This window comes from Gopherus evgoodei, chromosome 7, assembly GCF_007399415.2.
Source record: "Gopherus evgoodei ecotype Sinaloan lineage chromosome 7, rGopEvg1_v1.p, whole genome shotgun sequence".
Taxonomy (NCBI): domain Eukaryota; kingdom Metazoa; phylum Chordata; order Testudines; family Testudinidae; genus Gopherus; species Gopherus evgoodei.
The window spans coordinates 100,588,763-100,609,760 of record NC_044328.1 but is presented as its reverse complement, the minus strand read 5'-3'; the positions used below and the strand labels follow the sequence as shown (position 1 = coordinate 100,609,760).

General features: G+C 52.6%; 2 protein-coding genes across 2 annotated transcripts; both read right to left on the bottom strand.

Annotated features, from left to right (window-relative positions):
* Positions 1-92: 92 nt before the first annotated feature.
* On the bottom strand, positions 93-19,711 carry LOC115654415 (cathepsin F-like). Its single transcript, XM_030568662.1, has 14 exons — positions 19,554-19,711; positions 14,278-14,397; positions 11,806-11,881; positions 9,728-9,828; positions 9,059-9,134; positions 8,729-8,842; positions 8,348-8,493; positions 7,805-7,901; positions 6,812-6,892; positions 5,978-6,097; positions 5,307-5,371; positions 4,686-4,776; positions 4,049-4,107; positions 93-3,571 (listed from the first exon to the last, which is right to left on the bottom strand). Exons 3-14 carry the CDS (start codon positions 11,846-11,848, stop codon positions 3,497-3,499), a joined length of 1,068 nt encoding a protein of 355 aa, XP_030424522.1. The 5' UTR covers positions 11,849-11,881; positions 14,278-14,397; positions 19,554-19,711; the 3' UTR covers positions 93-3,496.
* On the bottom strand, positions 13,076-19,802 carry LOC115655240 (bitiscystatin-like). The gene is made up of 3 exons (XM_030570486.1): positions 19,554-19,802; positions 14,278-14,397; positions 13,076-13,096 (listed from the first exon to the last, which is right to left on the bottom strand). The coding sequence occupies exons 1-3, from the start codon at positions 19,800-19,802 to the stop codon at positions 13,076-13,078; spliced, it is 390 nt and encodes a 129-aa protein (XP_030426346.1).
* Between the last annotated feature and the right edge of the window lie 1,196 nt (positions 19,803-20,998).

The window sequence follows — 20,998 nt, the reverse complement described above, 5'->3', positions numbered from 1 at the left end:
AGAAAGCCCACTTTAAAGCTGCAAAGCAGCACCCCTTTGTTGGGGGGAGGGGAGGGGCGTCTCCGGCCCCAGACAGAAAATGCAGCTCAGGCACCAGATTCATCATTTATTATTAGTGTAGAACAAATCAAGGAACAGCAAACCCTACAGCATCGCTCTGAGCTCCTGCTACAACTGCTCTGTGGCAAGCCCAGCATGCCCTCCCTCCCACAGACCAGCCCTTCACATTTTTCTGTTACAAGAAACTGCGGAATTTTCCTCCATGCAAATGACAAAGGGGAAAATCCAGCTTTGCCCCCAAAAAACCTCACCCCATCCCGCTCCTCCGCTTGTAATAGCATCCTCCAAACGCAAAGTGCTTAACAAACCTTAGCCCATTGCTCTTCCCATGGCGGGGAGTAGGCCATGGCGTGCTGAACTTTCCTCCTACTGGTACACACAGCTTCCCTGCTGTAGTCTAGTCCCTGTTCTTTTAAGCAGAGGTTCAGTCCCACACAGGATCAGAGCTCCAGCCCTCTTTCTGTGCCATTTCAGTCCTTGACCAGGAACCCGGATCAGCTAATTCAGTCCTGAGTTTCCAGAGCGGAAAGGAAAAAACCCAACCACCAGCAGGCTTTTCTTTATTGCTTAGGAAAGATCTGGGCTGGTGCTGAGGTACCATATGGCACTAAAACGCCAGTCACTCAGTAACACACTGGAAGGACTAGATCCTTCCTGCGCAGGCGTAAAGCAGAATCACAAACGGCTATTGCCCCCTTGCCTTGTGCAAATCCACTTTCAAAGTGCGTTTGACCAATTTGCCCCGCGAGGGGAAATACTGCAGCGAGCCTCTAGCAGCGTTAGTTCACAGCCCCCAACCTGCGCTACGTGCGGCTTTGCAAAACGTAAAGAATCGAATTTAATGGAATGGTTTTAGCAGCGAGATCACAGCTAGGCCTACTCAACCATCTCCTACCATGGACTTACACTAGTGCTTGGGGGAGGGGGGGGCAGGAGATATAGGGAGCCACAGGGCTTCTCCCACATCCTCCCCAACTTGATTACCTACTCTGACAATAACACTTTGCCTGAGCAAAGGGCTTCCTATATGAATTTGCATCTCACTGTGGGGGAGGGGTAGAGCCTGTTTGCTGTGGACGGGGGGAATAGCCCGTTTGCTGTACAGCTAAGCAGAAGGGACTTGCCCATAGACCACACAGCACAGGAGCAGCAGAGCTGGAAGCAGAAGCCATGAGGTCAAGTGTAGACTGCACCTGCCCACCCCCTGCATGGGAAGTGACATGGCTGCACTGCAGGCAACATATAGGCTGGGCAAAAATGGTCTGACCCACCTGCTTTTCCTGCAGGAAATTATGTTTTCACCTACAGGAATATTCTGTGAAAACTATCTGGTTTTGGTGGAAAAAAATCTTATTTTTTTTTCTGTGTCAAAAAAAACCCAAATACCTGGCAATCAAAATAGTTTGGCAATTAAATATTTCAGTTCCCACAGGGTACCACAATGCCACAGTGGAGTGTAGTTCAGTTGACTCATGCCCCTGTTCTCCTATATGGATGGTGCTCCGCATACTACATCTCCCATGATACACCACCTTTGCCTCCACCAAAAGGGAGAGCACAGTGTACCACGGGAAGTTAGTCTGAGTAAGGATCCCAGCCTACAGGGGAGAATGAGCACAAGAAACACTTAAACTACAACTCCCATGAGGCACTGGGGCTAGCCACCAAGAGGGGACCTATAATGCATCATGGGAGATGTAGTCTGACCAAGGAGCCCAGCTTGACAGAATCAATTTTTTGTTTTTGTGTTCTTGCAAATATTTTCTGACCAGCTGCAGAGAGGATATTAATGCTCATGTGTGACATGGGTGGACTACAACTCCCAGCATGCAGTGCTCCAAGCTGCATTCCCCCACCCTCCCAGAGAACTGCTGCCTCCAAGAGAGCTTCCCGGGTTGGCCAGCCCTGCCCACATGCGAGCTGGTGCCAGGGCTGAGCTCTGGAATATAAGGGAGCTTTTCTTCCGCTCTGCCCTGTAAGGGGAGCCCACAGGGAGGACTGCCCACCTGGCAGTGAAAGGAGAGCCCATGGAGAGCCAGGGGAGGAAGTCCCAGCTAAACAGTAGCTGGCTGTACCCAGGGCTGGATTTAGGGGTGGAAAATCGCCTGGGATGCTGGGCTGGGGGTGCTGTAAAGTTTTCAAAAGTTTAACAAATGGAGGGGGTGCACCAAAGCCACTCCTCACCAGAGGCACCACTTGGTTTAGGGCCGAACCTGGCTGTATCCTGCAGTCTAGTGTCCGATCCTTCAAAGCAGCCTACGTTTCCCTGAGAGTCAGGAGAATCGGGGGCACCGCAATTCCTGTTTTCCAAAAGCCACAGCTAGGCAGGGGTGTGACCCAAGGGCCTGTCCTTTGTAAACCCAGGCTCCTCCAAGGTCCCGCCCCCAAAAGTGAAGCTTTTGAAACCCTTGCCCCAAGACATGAGATGGGAGCAAAAATGGTTTTTGGAGGGAGGGGTGCAGAATCTAGAGACTGGTCAGTTTCATGGGCTTAATGCCCCATCTTTAGGCTAATCATTAGTGATTCCCTGTAATAGACCCAGCCAGGCAGGCTAGAAAAATGGAAACCAGCAGGCCCAGCCCCTGTTCCAGAAAGAAGCAGCAGCTCCAGCAATTAGGGCCAGGTATGGAAATTAGTGAAGTGCCCTTCCTCCCACCCCAGCCTGATGGGAACAGGCACAGCTGGCAGGGACTGTGTTGAATCCACCAACGAAAGTAAACCCTGGGGGGTGGGATCGTTTCTCTGCCAGGAGAGAGCGAGCTGCCTTCAGAGCATGGGTTGAAAAGCAACCCTGGTGCTGGGAGCCAGGACCCCTGGTTCTAGCTCAGCGGGGCAGGGGGAGGAACACAAGATGAGCGGCACCTCGATCCAGGATATTGCACAGACCCATGGCTGGAGGAGGCCCAAGGGACTGGAGCATAGATTAGGCTGCAGCTCCAGTGCCACCAGCATCCCACTCTAGGTGGCCTTTCACCCCACAAAGTCTGTCCCACTGACCTCAGCTGGGAGGGGTGGGAAAAGCCAAGAGCCTCAGCAGTGGGAAAGCTTGCAAAGATACAGCCCTGGGAGATGGCCCATAAGGACAAATTCTGCAGTGGAAATCCTAGCCCAGCTCTTGCTGGGTGGCATTCTCCAGGACAGGGGGCAGACCTGGGCTCCTTGCTGGGCTCAAGATGCATGCATGAGTACCCCCTGCTGGCAGGGCCCAGCCTCCCCCTCCTGCTGATCAGCCAGCCCCAAGTTAAGTCTCTCCCCCACCCCCTTTGCATTTCCACACTGTGACATCTCCCCCAGCTTAGCCAGGGCCCTTCCCCCTTCTCAAGTCCCTCTCCCGTGCTCTAGGAAGCTGGGGGCCAGGGCAGTGACTGTGGGCAGTGTAGCGAGACACAGAGGAGGGGATTCACAGGGAGGTGGGGCGGGGGAAGTCCTGCAGTGTCTAGTCCACCACAGCTGAGCTGCACATGGTGTTCATCCCGCAGGCTCTGCTGCCCCGGTACAGGTAGTAGTAGCCCTGGAAATGCAAAAAAAGAGGGGTCGGTGGGTTCCCATCAGCCAGCGAGCCACTACTCCAGGCCTAATTTCCCCAGCACCCACTCATTGCTGCTTAGCTTTGGGCACCCCCCTTGTGGCAAGACTGGAAGGTGCAGGCTGGGAATCCCAGGAGAACCACAGGAGCTGGTCTCTGTGTCCAGCAGCCCTCATGGAAGACCCCCTTTTCTACCCACTGCTGCCCAGCCCTGGCTCTCTGCTGCCAAGGACGATACTGGGGAACTAAGCCAGTCTGGAAATGTGGGAGAAAACAGAGGGAGGCCAGCTTGAGCTGCTGCTGGGAGGATGCCTGGCCTCCCCTCCCTGGAGATGGGGCTGGGGGAAGGACAGGGAAGCCAGGCAGCCACAGCAGGGGAGAAGGATTGGGAGAAGAGGAACAAATCCAGGTGGCCAGAGCAGTCTCTATCCCTGAGCACCAGCTGCTCCTCACTGGACTTACCTGCTCGCCCCAGTTCTTGCCCCAGCTGTTTTTGATGGCCCAGAATGGGGTGCGGTCACCTGGAAGGTAGAAAGGGCCATCATGAAAGGTTAAACTTGAGGGGAGGGGGCTGGACAGTTCCTGATACATGGCTGGGGCAGAACCTAGGCTGCTGGGGGTGTTGCATCATTAGCCAGCACTGCCTGAGCCCCTGCTATCAGCAAGAGAGATTCTGTAGATTATAGAACCTGGTCCTAGCAGTACCCAGGCTCCTGGGTTCTATCCCCACCTCTGGGAGGGGAGTAGGGTCTAGTGGCTAGAGCAGAGCTGGGAGCCAGGACACCTGGGTTTCTCTCTGATTCTGCCAGACTCACTATTCCTTTGAGCTAGCCACCTCCCCTCCCTTTGCCCCTGGTCACTACAAATCCATGAGAGAGGGCTGGGAGCAGCAGGGACTTGGCTCAACAGTGACACATGCTGGTGGCAATGAGAACTACCTCCTCTAGGCTGGACAGAATGGAGGAAGGGCCAGCAAGGCCAGTCCTGGAGGGAAACAGGATGGTGCCCAAGGTGTCTCATTATGTCTAAGGGAACCTAGGGAATCAATATCCCTGAGGGGTGGGGGCCCTCCTGTAGATTCCAGACTAGCATCACTTACGTGTCCCATACCCCACCAGCAGCACGGCGTGATCAATCATCCAGGGGTTGCAAAGGAGCCTGAAGGGGTGGGAGACCCCCCTCCTGTAGAACTGAAGGGAAGGGAGATGAGGAACATAACATTAGCCAGCTAACTGCACAGATCCCTACAATGCCACCTAGATGCAGCTGCCCCTAGGGTGGAGCACAGGACTGTCTATACAGGGATCCCTTGCCCGGTGCTGACCACCTCTAGGATGGGGAGTTCCCCTTACTGAGCCCCTGCCCTGCATCACAGCACCGCCAAGTCCAGGTACTGGGGCAGCACTGTCTGCAAAGGGAGAGGCCCCCTGATGAATCTGAGCAGCAGCCACTCTCTGGCATCCCACTGGATCCAATACCACCTGGCTTCAGCTAGAACTCAGGTTCCAGGTTTTAACCTCTCATTCTGAGAGCCCCAGGGCCAGGGTAGGACATCTCAGCAGCCTCAGGGCCTTCGCACAGCTCTTTTCTGAGGCACACGCTGCATCCCCGCCCGGCCGCGCCAGGCTGTAACGACCCAGTGAGTCTGAACTCCACTGGAATCCCACCCAGTCTACAAGGATGTGGGAGCAGGTGGCTCTGCCCCGAAGCGACTGCTCACCTGCATGGCAAAAGCATTGAGTGCGATGGAGATGGGGCCGTTCTTTGCCAGCCACACCGCGATCTCTGGAACAGACAGGATGGGTGAGTTTGGGCTGTGGCAGGGGAGGGTGCTGGGTCTATTGCAGAGCTGGCTGGACAGGTGGCAGAAAGGCCCGACCTGCCAGGCATCAGCAGCCTCCAAGGGGTCTCGGCCTCACATGGCGCATGAGGTTCCCTGTGCTCCCTGCAGCCAGGACTCTCTGGGGCTCTGGAACACGCAGCTCAGCTAGCAAAGGCTGGGTAGTGGCTGCGCTGCCCGTGACAGGTACGGGGGAGCAGCATGGTCTAGGGGAAAGGGCATTGGACTGGGACGCAGGAGACCTGGGCTGTACCCACAATAGGCTGCGTGACCCTGGGCAAGGCCCCTCCCCACTCTGTGTCTGCCTTTCCCCTCCTACCCTCTCTAGGGCAGGGACTGTCTGTGCAGCGCCTGGCATGACGCGGGGGAAGATCTCAGCTGGGAGCTCTGGGCAGTGCCTGGCACAACACGGGGTCCCAATCTATCCTAACACACACAGCTGTGTGGAAGGGCAGGTATTTTCCACAGGCAGCTCTGAGTCTCCCTCCCTTCCCATACCAGGCCCCAGTGACTGGAGTTAGGAGGAGGCAGGAGGAGGAGCCTGGACTCACCGGTCTCATCCCGGGAGATCTCCACAGAGCTGTTGATGTAGACAGCAACCTTGCTGGTGGAGAAGCTGCAGCGCTGCTTGTGGCCCTCGTAGCTATAATCACCCTCTGTCTCCAGGCCGCCTGGAAGGAGCGATCCCCGGAAAGGGAGGGTTAATAATGCCAGGGGCTAAGAGACAGATCCTGCTGCAGGGAACTCGCCTGGGGCTTGTGCAAGACTACAGGGATCTGGAAAAGCTCTGTGATGCCCCTCAATCTCCTCCTGCAGCCCCCTGCTACCCTAGCCCTGGGCTCCCCATCACCCCAACCCACAGCTCAGCCACTGACCCCAATCCCGACTCACAGCCCCCTGTTACCCCAGCCCTGGGCTCCCCTCATGTCCACCCACAGCTCAGCCACTGACCCCAATCCCGACTCACAGCCCCGCTACCCCAGCCCTGGGCTCCCCTCATCTCCACCCACAGCTCAGCCACTGACCCCAATCCCGACCCGCAGCCCCCTGCTACCCCAGCCCTGGGTTTCCCCCGCATACAGCCCTGCCAGTGCCCCTCAATTCCAACCCACAGCCCCCTGCTATTCTATTTTACCTCAGCTAGTAACAGCTGCTGATCTTCCTTAACTGCCTAACCCTTGAGCTTCACCTGCTTGCCCCAGTCAGGGTAGGGTGACCAAATGTCCCGATTTTATAAGGACAGTCCTGATATTTGGGGCTTTTTCTCATATAGGCTCCTATTACCCTCCCCCCCGTCCTGATTTTCCACACTTGCTATCTGGTCACCCTAAGCAAGGCTGAGGCCTTGACCTCCCTGCATTGGGCCTGGATGGTCCTGAGCTCACCTAGCTGCTCAATGGCCTCATACGCATTGGAAGGCAGCCCCCCTCCGCAGGCATGGTCCAGTCCATCGCAGTCCACCAGCTCTGCAGGGAGAGAGACTGGCTCTTACTGACCCGAGGCTCTCAGGATCCCATCCCTCCAGGGAACAGCCTCCCAGCTGGTATGCTTGTGGCCAGCTGGAGCCACTCCCGAGGCTCCGTTAGGGTCTCTCAAAGCTTTGCTGGCCTCAAAGCTGTCCTCACCCCGTTGGCTGCTCCACAATTCTCACCACCACAGGTGTTCAGCAGGTAGCATGGGCCACTGGACTAGGACATCTGGGTTCTATTCCCAGTTCGTCACTGACCTGGGGCAAGCTCCTTTCCCTCTCTGTGCACATTTTCTCCCCTACCCCTGGGCTAGTTAGAATGGAAGCTCTGCAGGGCAGGGACAGTGTCACTGCGTGTCTGTACAACGCCAGGGGCATGGGGCGACCTCAGTCAGGGCCTTGTGTAGAGCTAAACACGACAGGGTCCCCCACTCTTGACTGGGGCTGCTTGGCTCTACCACCAACCCAGGCCTGGTCAGGTTTGCTGACAGTGCTGAAATCAGAGTGGAAGCTTCAAACACCTCTGGGGAGATCAGGGCACTGAAGGGGGATTAGCTCCCACCTCCTGACCTCCATCCCCAATAAGGAGTAGGAGGGGGAACCCAGCAACCAACCCCCCTTCTCCTCAAAGCAAGTTTGGGTTCTTCACTCAGGTGCAGAGATCGACTCTTAACAGGGATTTCCGAAGAGCCACCATCTCAGGGAAACCAGCTAGGTCCAGACAGCCTGGGAATCGGTCAGGCTCTCTGGGGCACCAGTCATGCCATGCACTCCCTCTCCTGGCTAAACAGCTCAGGGAGCTCCCCATGAGGCAAGAATGGACAGTGCAGGCTGGGAGAGCCACAGGGATCCCCCTTATACCTGTCACAGCCCAGCCCTGGCTTCTACACCACAAGTGCCAGCCACATACCCTGCTCCGACAGTGAGACCAGAGACCCCCGGCGCAGGAACCACTGTCCTTCCACGTTGCCGGTGACAGAGAAAGCCCAGCAGGAGCCACACATACCCTGGAAACACAAGGCCAGACAGATGATGGCCCACGAGTGACACGTCAGTGTCCCAAGCCCTAAGACCCTCCCAAACCCCATCAGGAAATGGTGCGGGAATGCTGGCTGCAGGGAAACTCCTAGCTACTCCAGTCCTGGCCTCTTGCTGCCGAGGGTGCTGCCTGTGCTCTTTGAGATGAGACAGCGACAGCTATATTAGCACTGGTGGCATGACATCCCTTGAAGGGCTGCATGCAGGGATCAAACCTGCAACCTCTGGCTCTACCTCCCTGAGACTACAGCTTGTGTTAAATCAGGTACATTAGCTCAAAGGCATTAGCAGCCTCAGCCGCTATACCTGGTCTAGCCACTAGTGGGAGACAGAGTGCCACAGCAGGTTACATTGGCCTAAGTTCTGCAGCAGCTGCTGTCAGGGGAGGTGGGTTAACGAAGCCATGGAAACCCACCTGGTCCTTGACGTCAGTGACAGCTCCATGCTCCCGCCAGTCCCACTCGGCAGGAGGCGGGTCGTGGGGGATGACAGCCGGTTTCATGGGCCGGGCCGGGAGTTTAGCCAGCAGCGGATTCAGGTACAGGGAGCGAAATTCCTCCTCTGAAAAGAGACAAAAAGCACATACTGGAGAAACGCCCCAGGGTACTTGCCTATGATCTTCCCTGGCAGGGGGCGCTGCAGAGAGTGGGGCAGGAGCACTAGCTATGGGGAGAGCTCCCGGATACTCCAGCCCTGGCCCCACGTGTAGAGAGCAGGGAGCTCCTAGCCCTTCCCTGTAGGGTGTGCTGCCAGGGCTCCATGGGCACACTAAGCCCAAAGCCATCGCCCCTCTCACCCGTCAGGTCGCTGAACTTGGTGACTCCATACTCAGCCGTGCCCTGGTCCAGCTCCTGGATTGTCCGAGCCTTTTCCAGGTTCTCCGCGAAGATCTGCAAACGCCTCTCAGTTTCTAAACAGGGAAACAGACCCAGGGAGTCTGAGTCACTGTGAGACAGGGAGTGTGTCCAAGATGCCGGGGGGGGCAGGCTCCCTGAAATGTTGCAGGAGCCAGTGCAAAGGATTCTTAGGTGGGAAGAGCTGAAAGGGTAAAAGGAGCTGGCTCACAGGATTCTGGAAAGGTGGTGGGATAGGGGGCTCAAGAGATGTGCCAGCACCTGGGGCTCACCTCTTTCATCCTTGTAGCTCTTCTTGTAGGTGGTCAGGAAGTCTTTGAACAGCGAGATCAGCTGGACGGATGCATTCTAGGGACAAAGAGGCAAGCGGCTTAGAGACCTGGAAGGCTGGAGGCGCTAACTCAGTGACTGGTGCTGGAAGATGTGCCATCTGCCAAGGCCAGGCGAGTGCCTGGCTGCAGGGGGTGCTATAGACCCATTCTCAGCCTTCTCCTGCAGCAGGCCTGTCTCTGGAGCATTGCAGGAGGTCGGCCGTAGGGCTGGTGACCAGAGGAGGTGCCACACTGAGGCATAGCACAGGGGCAGAGTGGCAAGGGGGCAGAGCCAGAGGCCAGGGCAGTGGCATGGGGGAAGGTATGAAGCAGCATATCACAGGAGGGGACTGGGGGGAAGGTATGAAGCAGCATATCACAGAAGGGGACTGGAGAAATGCAACCCAGAGAAGCACCACTGCCCCAGATGACAGATTCCCCTAATCCAGGACACGTCCCCCTACCCTACCTGGGAGCAAGCGGCCTCATGTGTCCTAGTTCCAGCCCCACACACTCTCCCCGCTGGGATAGAACCACTAGTTACCATCACTAGAAGGGAGACTGGGGCTCGTTGAGGGACAGGACAAACTGGGCTAGAGAGGAAGAGGAGCGAGGCAGCCAGCCACCCACCTGGGAAAGGGCCTCTAAGCGAACTGGCTCTTCTGGTGTCTTGGCATGAGCCGGCTCCTCTGGCTCCAGGAGTGCCACACTTTGGACCTTCTCTGACGGCTCTAAACATAAGAGGAGACAGCAGAGAGCACTGAAGTTAGCCCCAATGCAGTTACCGTATAGATCTCATACGCCTCGGGAGAACAAGGGCCAGTGCCCATCTTCCTCAAGCCCAACAGCCTCTACTGCTTGTGCTAAAGGAGATCTCCCTTGGCCAGCAGCAGGTCCCTTATCCTGTTGGAGGACACATTCACTCTTCTAGATTCCCAGACTGGAAGGCCAGATGGAACCATTGTGACCTCCTGCATAGCCTAGGCCAGAGAACCTCCCACGGCCTTTTCTGCCTGCAGCCCATATCTGGTGGCTGAGCTATGGCATAGATTTAGAGATGCCTCCAATCCCTAAAAACTCACAGGGACAAGCTGGATTCTTCATCACTTGGACAGCTGTTCCAATAGTTAAACCCCTCCCTGTTAAAAGGGTTACCTCATTGCTAGCCTGAACCTGTCCGACTTCAGTTCTCAGCCTTTGGGTCTCAATCTGCCTTTCTCTGCTGAACTGATGAGCTTCTGCTCTCCAAACTCTCCTCCCTGGGGATATGCTTACAGCCTGAGTTCAGCGCTATACTATGGTGGCTCAGCTGCAGAGGTATAGCTATGCCTTGTGGTGCAGACCAACCTTAAGGCCTCTGAAGATCTGGGTTCTATTCCCTGCTCTGCTGCTGGCCTGTGGGGTAACCTCTGGGAAGTCCTTTCCTCTCTACGTGCTTCACTGAGGGGGAGGGATAGCTCAGAGGTTTGAGCATTGGCCTGCTAAACCCAGGATTATGAGTTCAATCCTTAAGGGGGCCATTTAGGGCAAAAATCTGTCTAGGGATTGGTCCTGCTTTGAGTAGGGGGTTGGACTGGATGACCTCCTGAGGCCCCTTTCAACTCTGACATTCTATGATTGAACTCACATCCTCATCTCTAAGTCTATGCACAAAAATTGTATTGCTTTAACTATACCAGCCTGGTTAATGTGGTACAACCCCCTCTGTGTGCATGCACTTATACTAGGATAGATACGCTTATGCCAGTGCAGCTATACCTGTACAGGAAGGGGAATAAGCTATTCTGGTAAAGGCACCTTAACCCCAGGCAACTGCATCCACACTAAGGCTGGGTGGATATCACTTTGTCAGTGAAACACTGTCTGTGTTATATAGAACCACTAACTGGCATAGCTATACCACGACAAAATAGGAGTCTACAGCGGGCCTTAGTCTCTCACTCCAGGCAGGTTTTCCAGAACTGGAATCAGTCATGCCAGAAGCTGAAGCTGGACAAATTCAAACTGGAAGCAGGAATCACATTTTTACCCCTGAAGGGAATTAACCATCAGAACAACAGATCAAGGGCTGGGGTAGATTCTCCACCACTGGGAATGTTTAAATCAAGATGAGGTGTTTTTCTAAAAGCGCTGCTCTAGTTCAGCCAGGAATTAGTTCAGGGCCAGCCTATGGTCTGTGTTCTGCAGGAGGTTGGACTAGATGAGCACAGTGATTCCTTAGAACAGATGAATATTGTAGATCTTCTCTGAACCCCTTCCAAAGCTGTCACCATCTTTTTCACAGTGCCTCTGCCCATCTGGATGCAGGTCTCGCCACTGCAGGTATCGCTGACATGCTGCCACTTCTGGGATCAGACACGGCAGCTCTGCAACAGTGCACAGCAATGCTACATAGGAGGTGGGGAGGGAAGGACAGCAAAGCCAGAGGAATCCACAAGGGGGGAATTTAGGTCAACAGAGTGGAAGCAGCCGAGCTGGAGTCTGGCCAGGAGATTGGATTAACAGACAGCTATTTGGGAAAGTGCCAAATGACTCTTTAATGGCCAGAAGTGGATTAAAGCTTCCATAACTAGTTCCTTCCACCCAGGAAATACATGGTAAGTGTGCAGGTGGTGGAGGGATGTGGCTTTGATTCCAGTCTTAATGCTTTTGTTTACATTCTAGTCAGGATCCTTTAAAGGGATGACACCCACACAGACCCGCCATACCAGCTGGACGACACTCCTGCTTCACCAGCTTCTGTCTGTTCATCCATGGCTGACTCCAGACCTCAAAGTGACAAGACTTCCAGGAGAGAGAGAAAAACAGGCCTTGCGTCAGAATTTCAGAAATGAACCTTACAGAAACCTGCCTGGAGGCAGCAGGATTGGCAGGGCGTGGTGATCGTGGTGGTGGGTTCAGCTCCTGGCTCTGAGAGGACAGTAGGGTCTGCTGGGTTAGAACAGAAGGGCCGGGAGAGTCAGGACTCCTGGATTCTATTCTTACTTCTGCTCTTAACATGTGATGCTGGGGAAGCCTCTCAGCTGTACTCTGTAAAATGGGGCCAGTGTTTCTCTAACTCCTGGATGGGGTGCATGTGCCTGAGCTTATTTGTAAAATGCTCTGGGACCCTCAGCTGAAAGAGGCCAGAGAAGAGCAGAATCACTTCTCGGTCCACAGCCCTCTCCTTCCAGCCAACAGGCTGAACCCGAGTTACTCAGCTGATCCTCCACTAACGAAAGCTGTTAAAAGATCCCCTAGTTACAGTGTGTTTGGGCTAATGCCAGGTCACAAGATAACGAATGAGACGATTCAGCAGACAGAGGCCTGGCTCATGGGACAATGACTGGAGAGTCCGACACAGGATAAATACAGACCAGCGGGTTGCTTACAATGTGACCGGACTCCTGGGTTCTGTGTTAGTAACGTCCCTGTTTAGTTTCAGAGCCACCTCCCAGAGCCCCAGCTCCCCTGCCTGCTTGTGATTCCCCATTTTAATACTTCAAGAAACTTCCACTGGTGTGTGTGTGTACATACACATGTGCCCTTGCTTCTGATTTCAACCAGTAGAAGACAATCAGCTGTGTGTCTTAGCCCCCATACTGTAAACACCCAGGAGCAATTCTCCTGGAGCTCAAGTGGTAGTGATGCTGCTTCTGAAATAGGTAGATCCCAGCTCTATCCTGCCGCTGCTATGAAGTCCCCATAGTTTGTCCAATTCTCCTACTCTGACCCTAAGGAATGTGTTTGCCTGGTGTGTGCACAGGACAGGGTGGGTGGGGAGAGGTTGCCCACAGAGTTCTCCCCTCATCATGCTTTCGGAACAACATCCCCTTCTAGAATCCCAATCAGGAATCAGAAAAGTCCAATCCCCAAACACCACTCCACATCTTACTGCATCCCAGATGAGACCTCCCTCTGCGTGCACTCACTGGGATCCTAACCGTCTGCCTTCTCTTAAAGCAGAGCCTGGAAACTACAGATCCCAGGATGCCATGCTCAACAATAAGTGGCCTCCACCTAAACCAAGATGAAGCAACATATGCTGGGAGCTGCAGTACCCTCGGCCACACCTTCATACCTGTTCCATTTAATGCAAATTAAGTGTATTCTTTGGGCTCCTACTCAGTTGGAGACGTGGCCCTCGGCCAGCTGTCCCTGATTTCAGAACTCCTGGAGTTACTGGGGGAAGGAGAAAAGTAGTGATTCATAATACTTGTGCCCAGAATCTGCTCTCTGTGATAGCAGTGTAAATCCAGAACCACCTCATTCAAATTAGTGAGATGAAACCACACTTATCCTGGTGCACAGAGAGCAGAATCTGGCCCTAATCCCATGGAGGTCGGTGATGTGACACTAGAGTCACACCAGTTTAATTGACCTATTAAGAGTGGGAGGATCTGATTATGTGGACCCTGTGATGAAACAGGATTTTTCCGTAATATTTTTATGACCCCTTTGTGTGCCTCTGTTTCCTCTACATTTTGTATGGCTGCCCAGTGGGGGGGAAAAGGACTATCTGTCTGAGCCTGAATGGGTCGTTAAAAAGGACAGGCCGAGGGTGACCTCGTATCAATGGAGAATCCGAGAAGCCAGTAGCAAATCCAGTCACCAGGACACTTGACACCTAACAACCAATGACCCAGAGGGAGACAGTTTCCCCACCTCTCAGCAGGGAAGCTGAGCCAGATCCCCCAGCTCCAGAACAAAGGACTTGGAAGGTGCGGGGATAGGAACTGGCTGCTGGATGGAGTCTGGGCTCTCACCTTGGAGTTGATCAAGGTCATCAGACAGAGAAAGAGAGAGAGAGACAGCCTGAACCTGGAGTTTGCTACAGTTTGCTGGGCTCTGCGCTGGCCAGAATGGACTGGGACTAGGCTTTGACCTTCATTTCTCTGTGCTCACCTAAAGACAGCCTATGCGGTGTTCCAACTGACTAATAAACGCGACTGTTTTGACAACACTGTTTGAGTGTCACTGCAAAGGCTGGGCTAGGTACATTAACAAGTCTCTACCAGGAGTCTCTCTCAGCTGGACTCTGAGTGCTGGAACCCCAGCAGTGAGACCCCACACCCCGTTGGGGATCCGGTGCACTGAGGGGGTTCCTCCAAGAGACTGTAACAAAGCCGGGGGTGTTGCACCAAGCAGGTGGCTCTGTGACAGATCCGAAACAAAACCACAACCCAGCATGTGGTCCTTACTATTTGCTCTGGTTCCACTGAATTTTCACAGATGGCAGCATCCTGGTTTGTGAATCCATGCTGGCTGCACGGTGACTTCAGCAGGGTCACATCCAGATAGTACTTGATCCCATTCACCACCTGCAGAGAGAGCACAAGTCTCGGGTAGGCACAGCATGGCACCGTCTGCTCCATTCCTGCAGACCCCAGCCTAGAACTTAGCATTCAAGTGACAATAAATGGGGAACTGGTGAAGACAGAACACCAGTGTTTGCCTGTGTCCTACAGCCTTGATAAAGATTCCCCTCTATATTAATTACAGCCAAGTTCTGGCTCATCTCTACAGCAAAGAATGCTACAGGGATCTTGTTGGGACAAATTTGGATTCAGATTTCATAGCTTATTTATTATACAGGCCAATATAAAGCACTTTTAAAGCATGACCATTAGATCATCTACTCTGACCTCCTGTATAACACAAGTCAGAGAATATCACACTGTCACCCCTATGTTAAGCCCCCTAACTTATGTTTGGCTAAAACACCTTCCAGAAAGGCAGCCAGGTCTAGACTCACAGACATCAAGAGATGGGGAACCCACCACTTCCCTTGAGAGTTTGTTCCGATAGTTAATCCCTAACGAGTAAAAAATTTTAATGGCAATGTGTCTGGTTTTACTTCAGCCACTGGTTCTTGTTCTGCCTTTCTCCACTAAAGAGCTCTTTAGTACCTAGGATTTTCTCCCTGTGAAGGTACTTTCACACCAGGATCAAGTCACCTTTTGATCATTTTGAGAAGCTAAACAGGCAGCACTCCTTAAGTTTCTCACTGTTAGGCATTTTTTCCCAGCCCTCTTCTCTGCATCCTCTCCAATTTTTCAACATTCTTTCTAAAATGTGGCCCCCACAATTGGACAAATTACTCCTGTACTGGTCTCATCGATGCTACATACAGAGGTAACATGCAATCAGAAAGTAATCTGCCAGAAGCAGTTCTTTATAAAACTAAAGATCTCCCAGCACTGGTCTGAAATTTGAGGTTAGATCTGTGCTAAATTTGAAGATTTTAAGCCAGGAAGGGACCACTATGATCAGGCAGGAGCCTGACACAGGACAAAGAATTTCACCCAGCGATTCCTGCATCCAGCCCAATAATGTGTGGTTGAATTGGAACGTAACTTTTAGACAGGCTTCCAATATGCTAGCCAAACTTGAAAAGCAAAATAGACGAGAAACAAGAGTGAAACTGCCTGGCCTATTCCTCATTGTTCCAACCAGTAACGCAGAGCCATAAGTAAAATGGAATGTACCAACACATAGGGATGTAAAGACGATAACTGGGTTATCTCCAGAAGACAGTCCTGTGCTGGCCTAGCTGTGACTAACAGGGGAACATGAAGGTCCATTAGCAAGTTCTCTCTAAGGGTGTATCTGCGCTGCAGCTGGGAGGTGTAATTCCCAGTGGGGGTAGGTGTACATGCCCTAGCATGCTAAAAATGGCTAGTCACCAGAGTGCAATCTCATCTGAGATCCTAGGAGCGTACCCAAGTGGCTAGTCCAAGCCATCACTTGAGTACATACCTAAAATCTCCAACAGAAAGATAGTTCAGTGGTTTGAGCATTGGCCTGCTAAACCCAGGGTTGTGAGCTTAATCCTTGAGGGAGCCACTTAGGGATCTGGGGCAAAAATTGGTCCTACTAGGGAAAGCAGGGGGCTGGACTCGATGACCTTTCAAGGTCCCTTCCAGTTCTAGGAGATAGATATATCTCCAATTATTAGTATAACAGGATTGGACTTGGGCAGCGAGCCCGTGCCCCTGCAGATTTGCTGCTATTTATGGCACACTTGCTCAGTCAGAGCTTGCCTGGGCTGGGAGTTGCACCTCCCCCTGCAGTGCAGACATACCCTAATAGGATTTCCTCGAGTCTCCTGTTAGCTTAGAATGCTTTGCCCTATTTTGAGTTCTGATAACTGGTTTATTTGTAATGTGTGAAGAGTGTGGATTAATTATTACATCATCTTATTTACCAGCATCTGGAAGGGTTAATCACGTACTTTTGTACAGGGCTTCGTAAGTGGAAAGATGCTACATATTGTTAATTACATTAATTAATTCCTGCTGGTTACAAATCCAGACTAGTGGGTCTGACTCCTCAGTCACACCACTCTGGCACTGCAAAGGGATCTTAAAGTTAGTATTTGATTAGTGTAGCTCCTAGGAGCCCTGGCACAGAAGTAAACTGTTCCTTGAGAATATCTCCCACGCCAGTCAGGGTAGACTGACTCTGCTCCCAGTCCCCAGAGTGGAGGACGCAGCTGGAGCTCTCTGCACGCGAGCTACTCTCAGCTTCCAGGACCCACAGGGGGACATGGGAAGCAGAGCATATGTTATACCTAGTGCCAGGCAGCTTCCTGCACAGCCCCAGGATGCTATGCCCTCTCTGCTCCGGAATAGGAAGCCTCTGGCGCTGAGGGATCTAGAATGAAGTGCAAGATTGCAGGGAATGGGATTGGAGGGAGGGTGTCTCCCCAGGGCTATCCCGAAAGAGAAACTTGCACAGGAATCAGCAGGATCAGAACCAAAGTCTGTCTAGTTAAAATCCTGTTTCTGACAGTGGCCAGTGCCAGATGCTTCAGAGGAAGGTACAAGAACCCCACAGTATGAAGATATGGGATAACCTCCCCTCCACTCCATAAGCTCTCACCCTGGTCTCGAACAGAGATCAGCTTAAGCCCTGAAGCACAGGGTTTTATATCCCTTCCAAAATTGTTATTACGTAGGATAACTGTGAATATTCCTGATATCCATATAAATGGCCAATCCCTTTTTGAATCTTGCTAAGTTCTTGACATCAATGACTTCCTGAGGCAAGTAGTTCCAAAGGGTCACGACAGAGTGGGTGAAACATGTATTTTCTTTTATCAGCTTTTAAGTCAACAGAAACATAGGCCTGGAAGGGACCTCCTGGGTTATCAAGTCCAGTCTCCACTAATGGCAATGCCCCATCATAGAATCCAGTCTAAAACTTATCCAGCTCCATCCTCAAATTAGCTGGGTTGTTTGCCTGGCATTGCTCCTATGGGGAGGTATTCCAGACCCTCCCTCCTAGGATGGGCACAAACTTTCTTCTCATTTCCAGCCTCAGTTGATTCCTGGCCAATTTATCCCCATTTGTTCTTCTGCCAACATTGTCCTTTAGCTTCAATAGCTCTTCTCCCTCCATGGGGTCTCCTCCACTGTACCTAGACAGAGCAACCAGATCCCTTCTCAGCCTTTACCGGGCCAGGCTAAACTAATCCGGCTCTTTCAGTCTCCTCTCATAAAATCAGCTCTCCATTCCCCTGATCATCAGCCTGGGAGCCCTTCTCTGTATCAGGCCAATTTGAATTAATCTTTGTTGAACACAGGTGACCACAACAGAACGGAACATGGCATTCAAGATGATGCCTTGCCAGTGCCTTGTACAATGGTATTCATACTTTCCTATCTCAACTGAAGACTTTGCCTGATGCATCAGATTAGTTCTCCCTCCATTAGAGTATCTGGGTTTCAGATTAATTTTCCTCTCACGCAGTAGCCGCAGATCTCCATGAAAAAGCTCATTTTTCTAACATGAATGAGTGTTTTGTATTATTTTTGTTTTCAATAGTATTTCCAGCTGCTCCCACTATTAGAATCTTCTGCGAGTTTCATTCATGTGTATTTCTCTTGAATCATCAAGTTAAATAGAGCCATGCCCTATGGTACTAATTAGGCACCTCCCCAACTCCAACACCTTCCTGTTTATCTCTTTAGTCTCTTAGAGAATGTCCAGCACACGTGACTGCGCTCTGATTCAAGGCAAATTGAATTATTTTTTCAATTAGGATGTTGTTTGTGAGTGACTGCAGCAAGTGTTTTCATAACATTCCAACCTACAGCAGGATTCTCCGCACGTCCATTTGTTTAGCTATGGAAATAATCGTATTTATCCAGGCAGGATGATTCTTTATAAACCTTTTGCTCGCAAATCTGTTACTCTCTCTACAGAGGTTCCAATTGTTTCCTTCCCATTATTGTACTAGGAAGGAAAGTCAGATGCACAGGGTGGTAACTGCCTTTAGAAACACACACAAGTAATCATACAGATTAGTAATTCGTCCCAGTCCACATAACCCAGTTTATGGCCCAGGTCACATAATCTAGTCCACAGCTTATATCTAGTCCATATAACCCAATCCCCATCTCCCACAGTCCTTTTGCCCCGTACACCTGTCTATAACCCCTTACTCAGTCCATAGAACTCAAACGACACCACCACCGCTTTTACTGTACATTCTAGTCTTTAGCCCCAGACCATACCCTCTTATAGCTCAGGCTATACCCCAGCATATCCGCTCCAACCCCAACGATCCATATACCTCAGAGCCTGTCTACGTTTAAAACACAACAGCAGTACAGATGTGCCACTGTAGCACTTCAGGGTAGATACTACCTATGCCAATGGGGTTCTCCCATCGGCGCAGGTAATCCACCTTCCCAAGAAGCGATAGCTAGGTTGATGGAAGAATTCTTCTTTCAACCTAGCGTGGGCTACACAGAGACTTAGGGTGTGGATTTGTCACACCCCGACCCATGTAGTTAAGATGACCTAATTTTCTAGTGCAGACCAGGCCCAGGCTTCAGGCTGCAATCCCTATTCCTTTTGTCATTGTCAAATCCATGTAACCCAGTCCATGCCCCCCAGCCCTTTTGCCCTGTATCCCAGTCTATGTTGCACCCCAATATACCCCTTTGCCCTGTATGAGCAATGTGTAGAGACCCTCAAGTCTACAACTCAAGCCAGAACCTTTAGCCATACAACACACACTGTGCCCCCCACCACTGTCCACATAACCCAGCCCAGAGCCCACTAGCCCTTGTACACTATACTCCAGTCCATACGTCCAAGCTTGTCACTCCACACCCTTTTTGCGCTGCACCCGATCGTCATGCCCTGATCTATATAACTCAGTCCACATCCCATCCACCTCAGTCACTAGAACCCAGTCCATGCCTCCAGCCCCTCTGCCCCGTACCCTGCCCAGTCCAAACCCCCTACGCAGCCGAGACTGTGTCCATATGATGCAGCTTGCAGCCCTTCTGCACCGCAGCACAAACCAGATCACTCCCCAGCCTGGCTCATATCACCCGGCCCGTGCCTGCAAACACGGCCCCCTAGTCCGTTCTCCCCATGCCCAGCCAGGCTGCCGGACACCCCCAGCCCTGGCCCTATACACGCACCGCGCTCAACCGAGCCCAGCACCGCGGCCCCTCACCTGGGCCTGCGCCCGCCGGATGGCCCCCAGCCGGGCCGGCCCCCCGCGCTGCTCCGCTGCCCGGCCGTAGCTCTCCAGGGCGAAGCGAGCCGCCTTCAGGGCCGCAGGGTCCAGGCCGGCGTCCAGCTCCCGCAGCGCCCCGATCCCCGGAGCGGCCCCCAGCGCCGCGGGCAGCAGGAGCCCGACCAGCAGCAGCGGCAGCAGCATCTCGGCCGCGGACTGAGCGCCGCCTCCGAGTGGGGCCCGCATATGGGCTGCGGGGCGGGGCGGGGCGTCGCGCTGCCATAGAGACGGGCCCGCCCCCTCTAGGCCGCCAGGGGGACCCCAGTCTAGGGGACTGAGCCCCACCCATCCCTTCCCCTCACGCGCTGCTGTCCCACCGTACCTGGGTCCCCTCAGGGCCTTTGTACCCCACATACCCTAAGCACCCTACATACACCCCTAGAGCCCCCCGGAGGCTGCTTCCTTCTAGGGACCAGAATCAGCCCCGCCTCACCCCTTGTCATGAGCCCTACACAGCTACAGCTAGCTGAGATTCCCTGTGTGCTTGATTACAGTCCCCTGCTTCTTAAAACTAAATATGCCCAGATTTTTTAATCTTTCCTCATGGGTTTTGTAAGCCTCTGGACTCTATCCAGTTTGCTCACATCATTCCTAAACTGTGGCACCCACAATTGAGTATGGTATCCAGGAGAGGCCTCATCAGTGCCAGGTAGGGGACAATTACCTCCCATATCTTACATACAACACTCCTGCTAACACACCCCAGAATATTAAGGCTTTGTTGCAGCTGCATCACATTGTTGACTCATGTCTAATTTGTAATCCGCTCTCATCTCTAGCTCCTTTTCAGCGGTACAGCCACCTAGCCAGCTCTTCCCCCTCAGGTATTGGTTCATTTGGTTTTGACTTCCTAAGCATACTTTGCACTTGTCTTTACTGAATTTTGTCTTGATTTCAGACAAATTCTTTAATTTGCCAAGGTAGTTTTAAATTCTAATCCTGTCCCCTACATGAACTGCCTGAACTACCTTAGGTACCAAGGCCCTTCCTCACCACCTGAGGATTGAGCGCCTGCAGAGTAGAAGTGATGATGTTGGCCAGTACTTCTGCCAATCTTCCCAACACAATGGGTGGCTCTTGGTTGCCAAGGCACTTTCCTGTGATAAGATTTTTCTGCCCCATGGAATTTGTCGACACCTGGAATGTGCATTCCCAGTGTAATATTCAGCCATAGGGAGATGTGACAGCTCCAAGCAGGCTTAGATGGTACGTGAGCCCTTTCAGTACTACTTTGGCTTCTACCATTGCTATCACCAGATGAAGTTTGGCAAGTTACTGGTTCACAGCCTGCCCTTGGTGATGGGGTATATAAACCCCATTGTCACAGCCACTAAGGGGTTAAGGGGCAGAATAGCTATCTCCCCAACTCCAGCTAAGTGAGT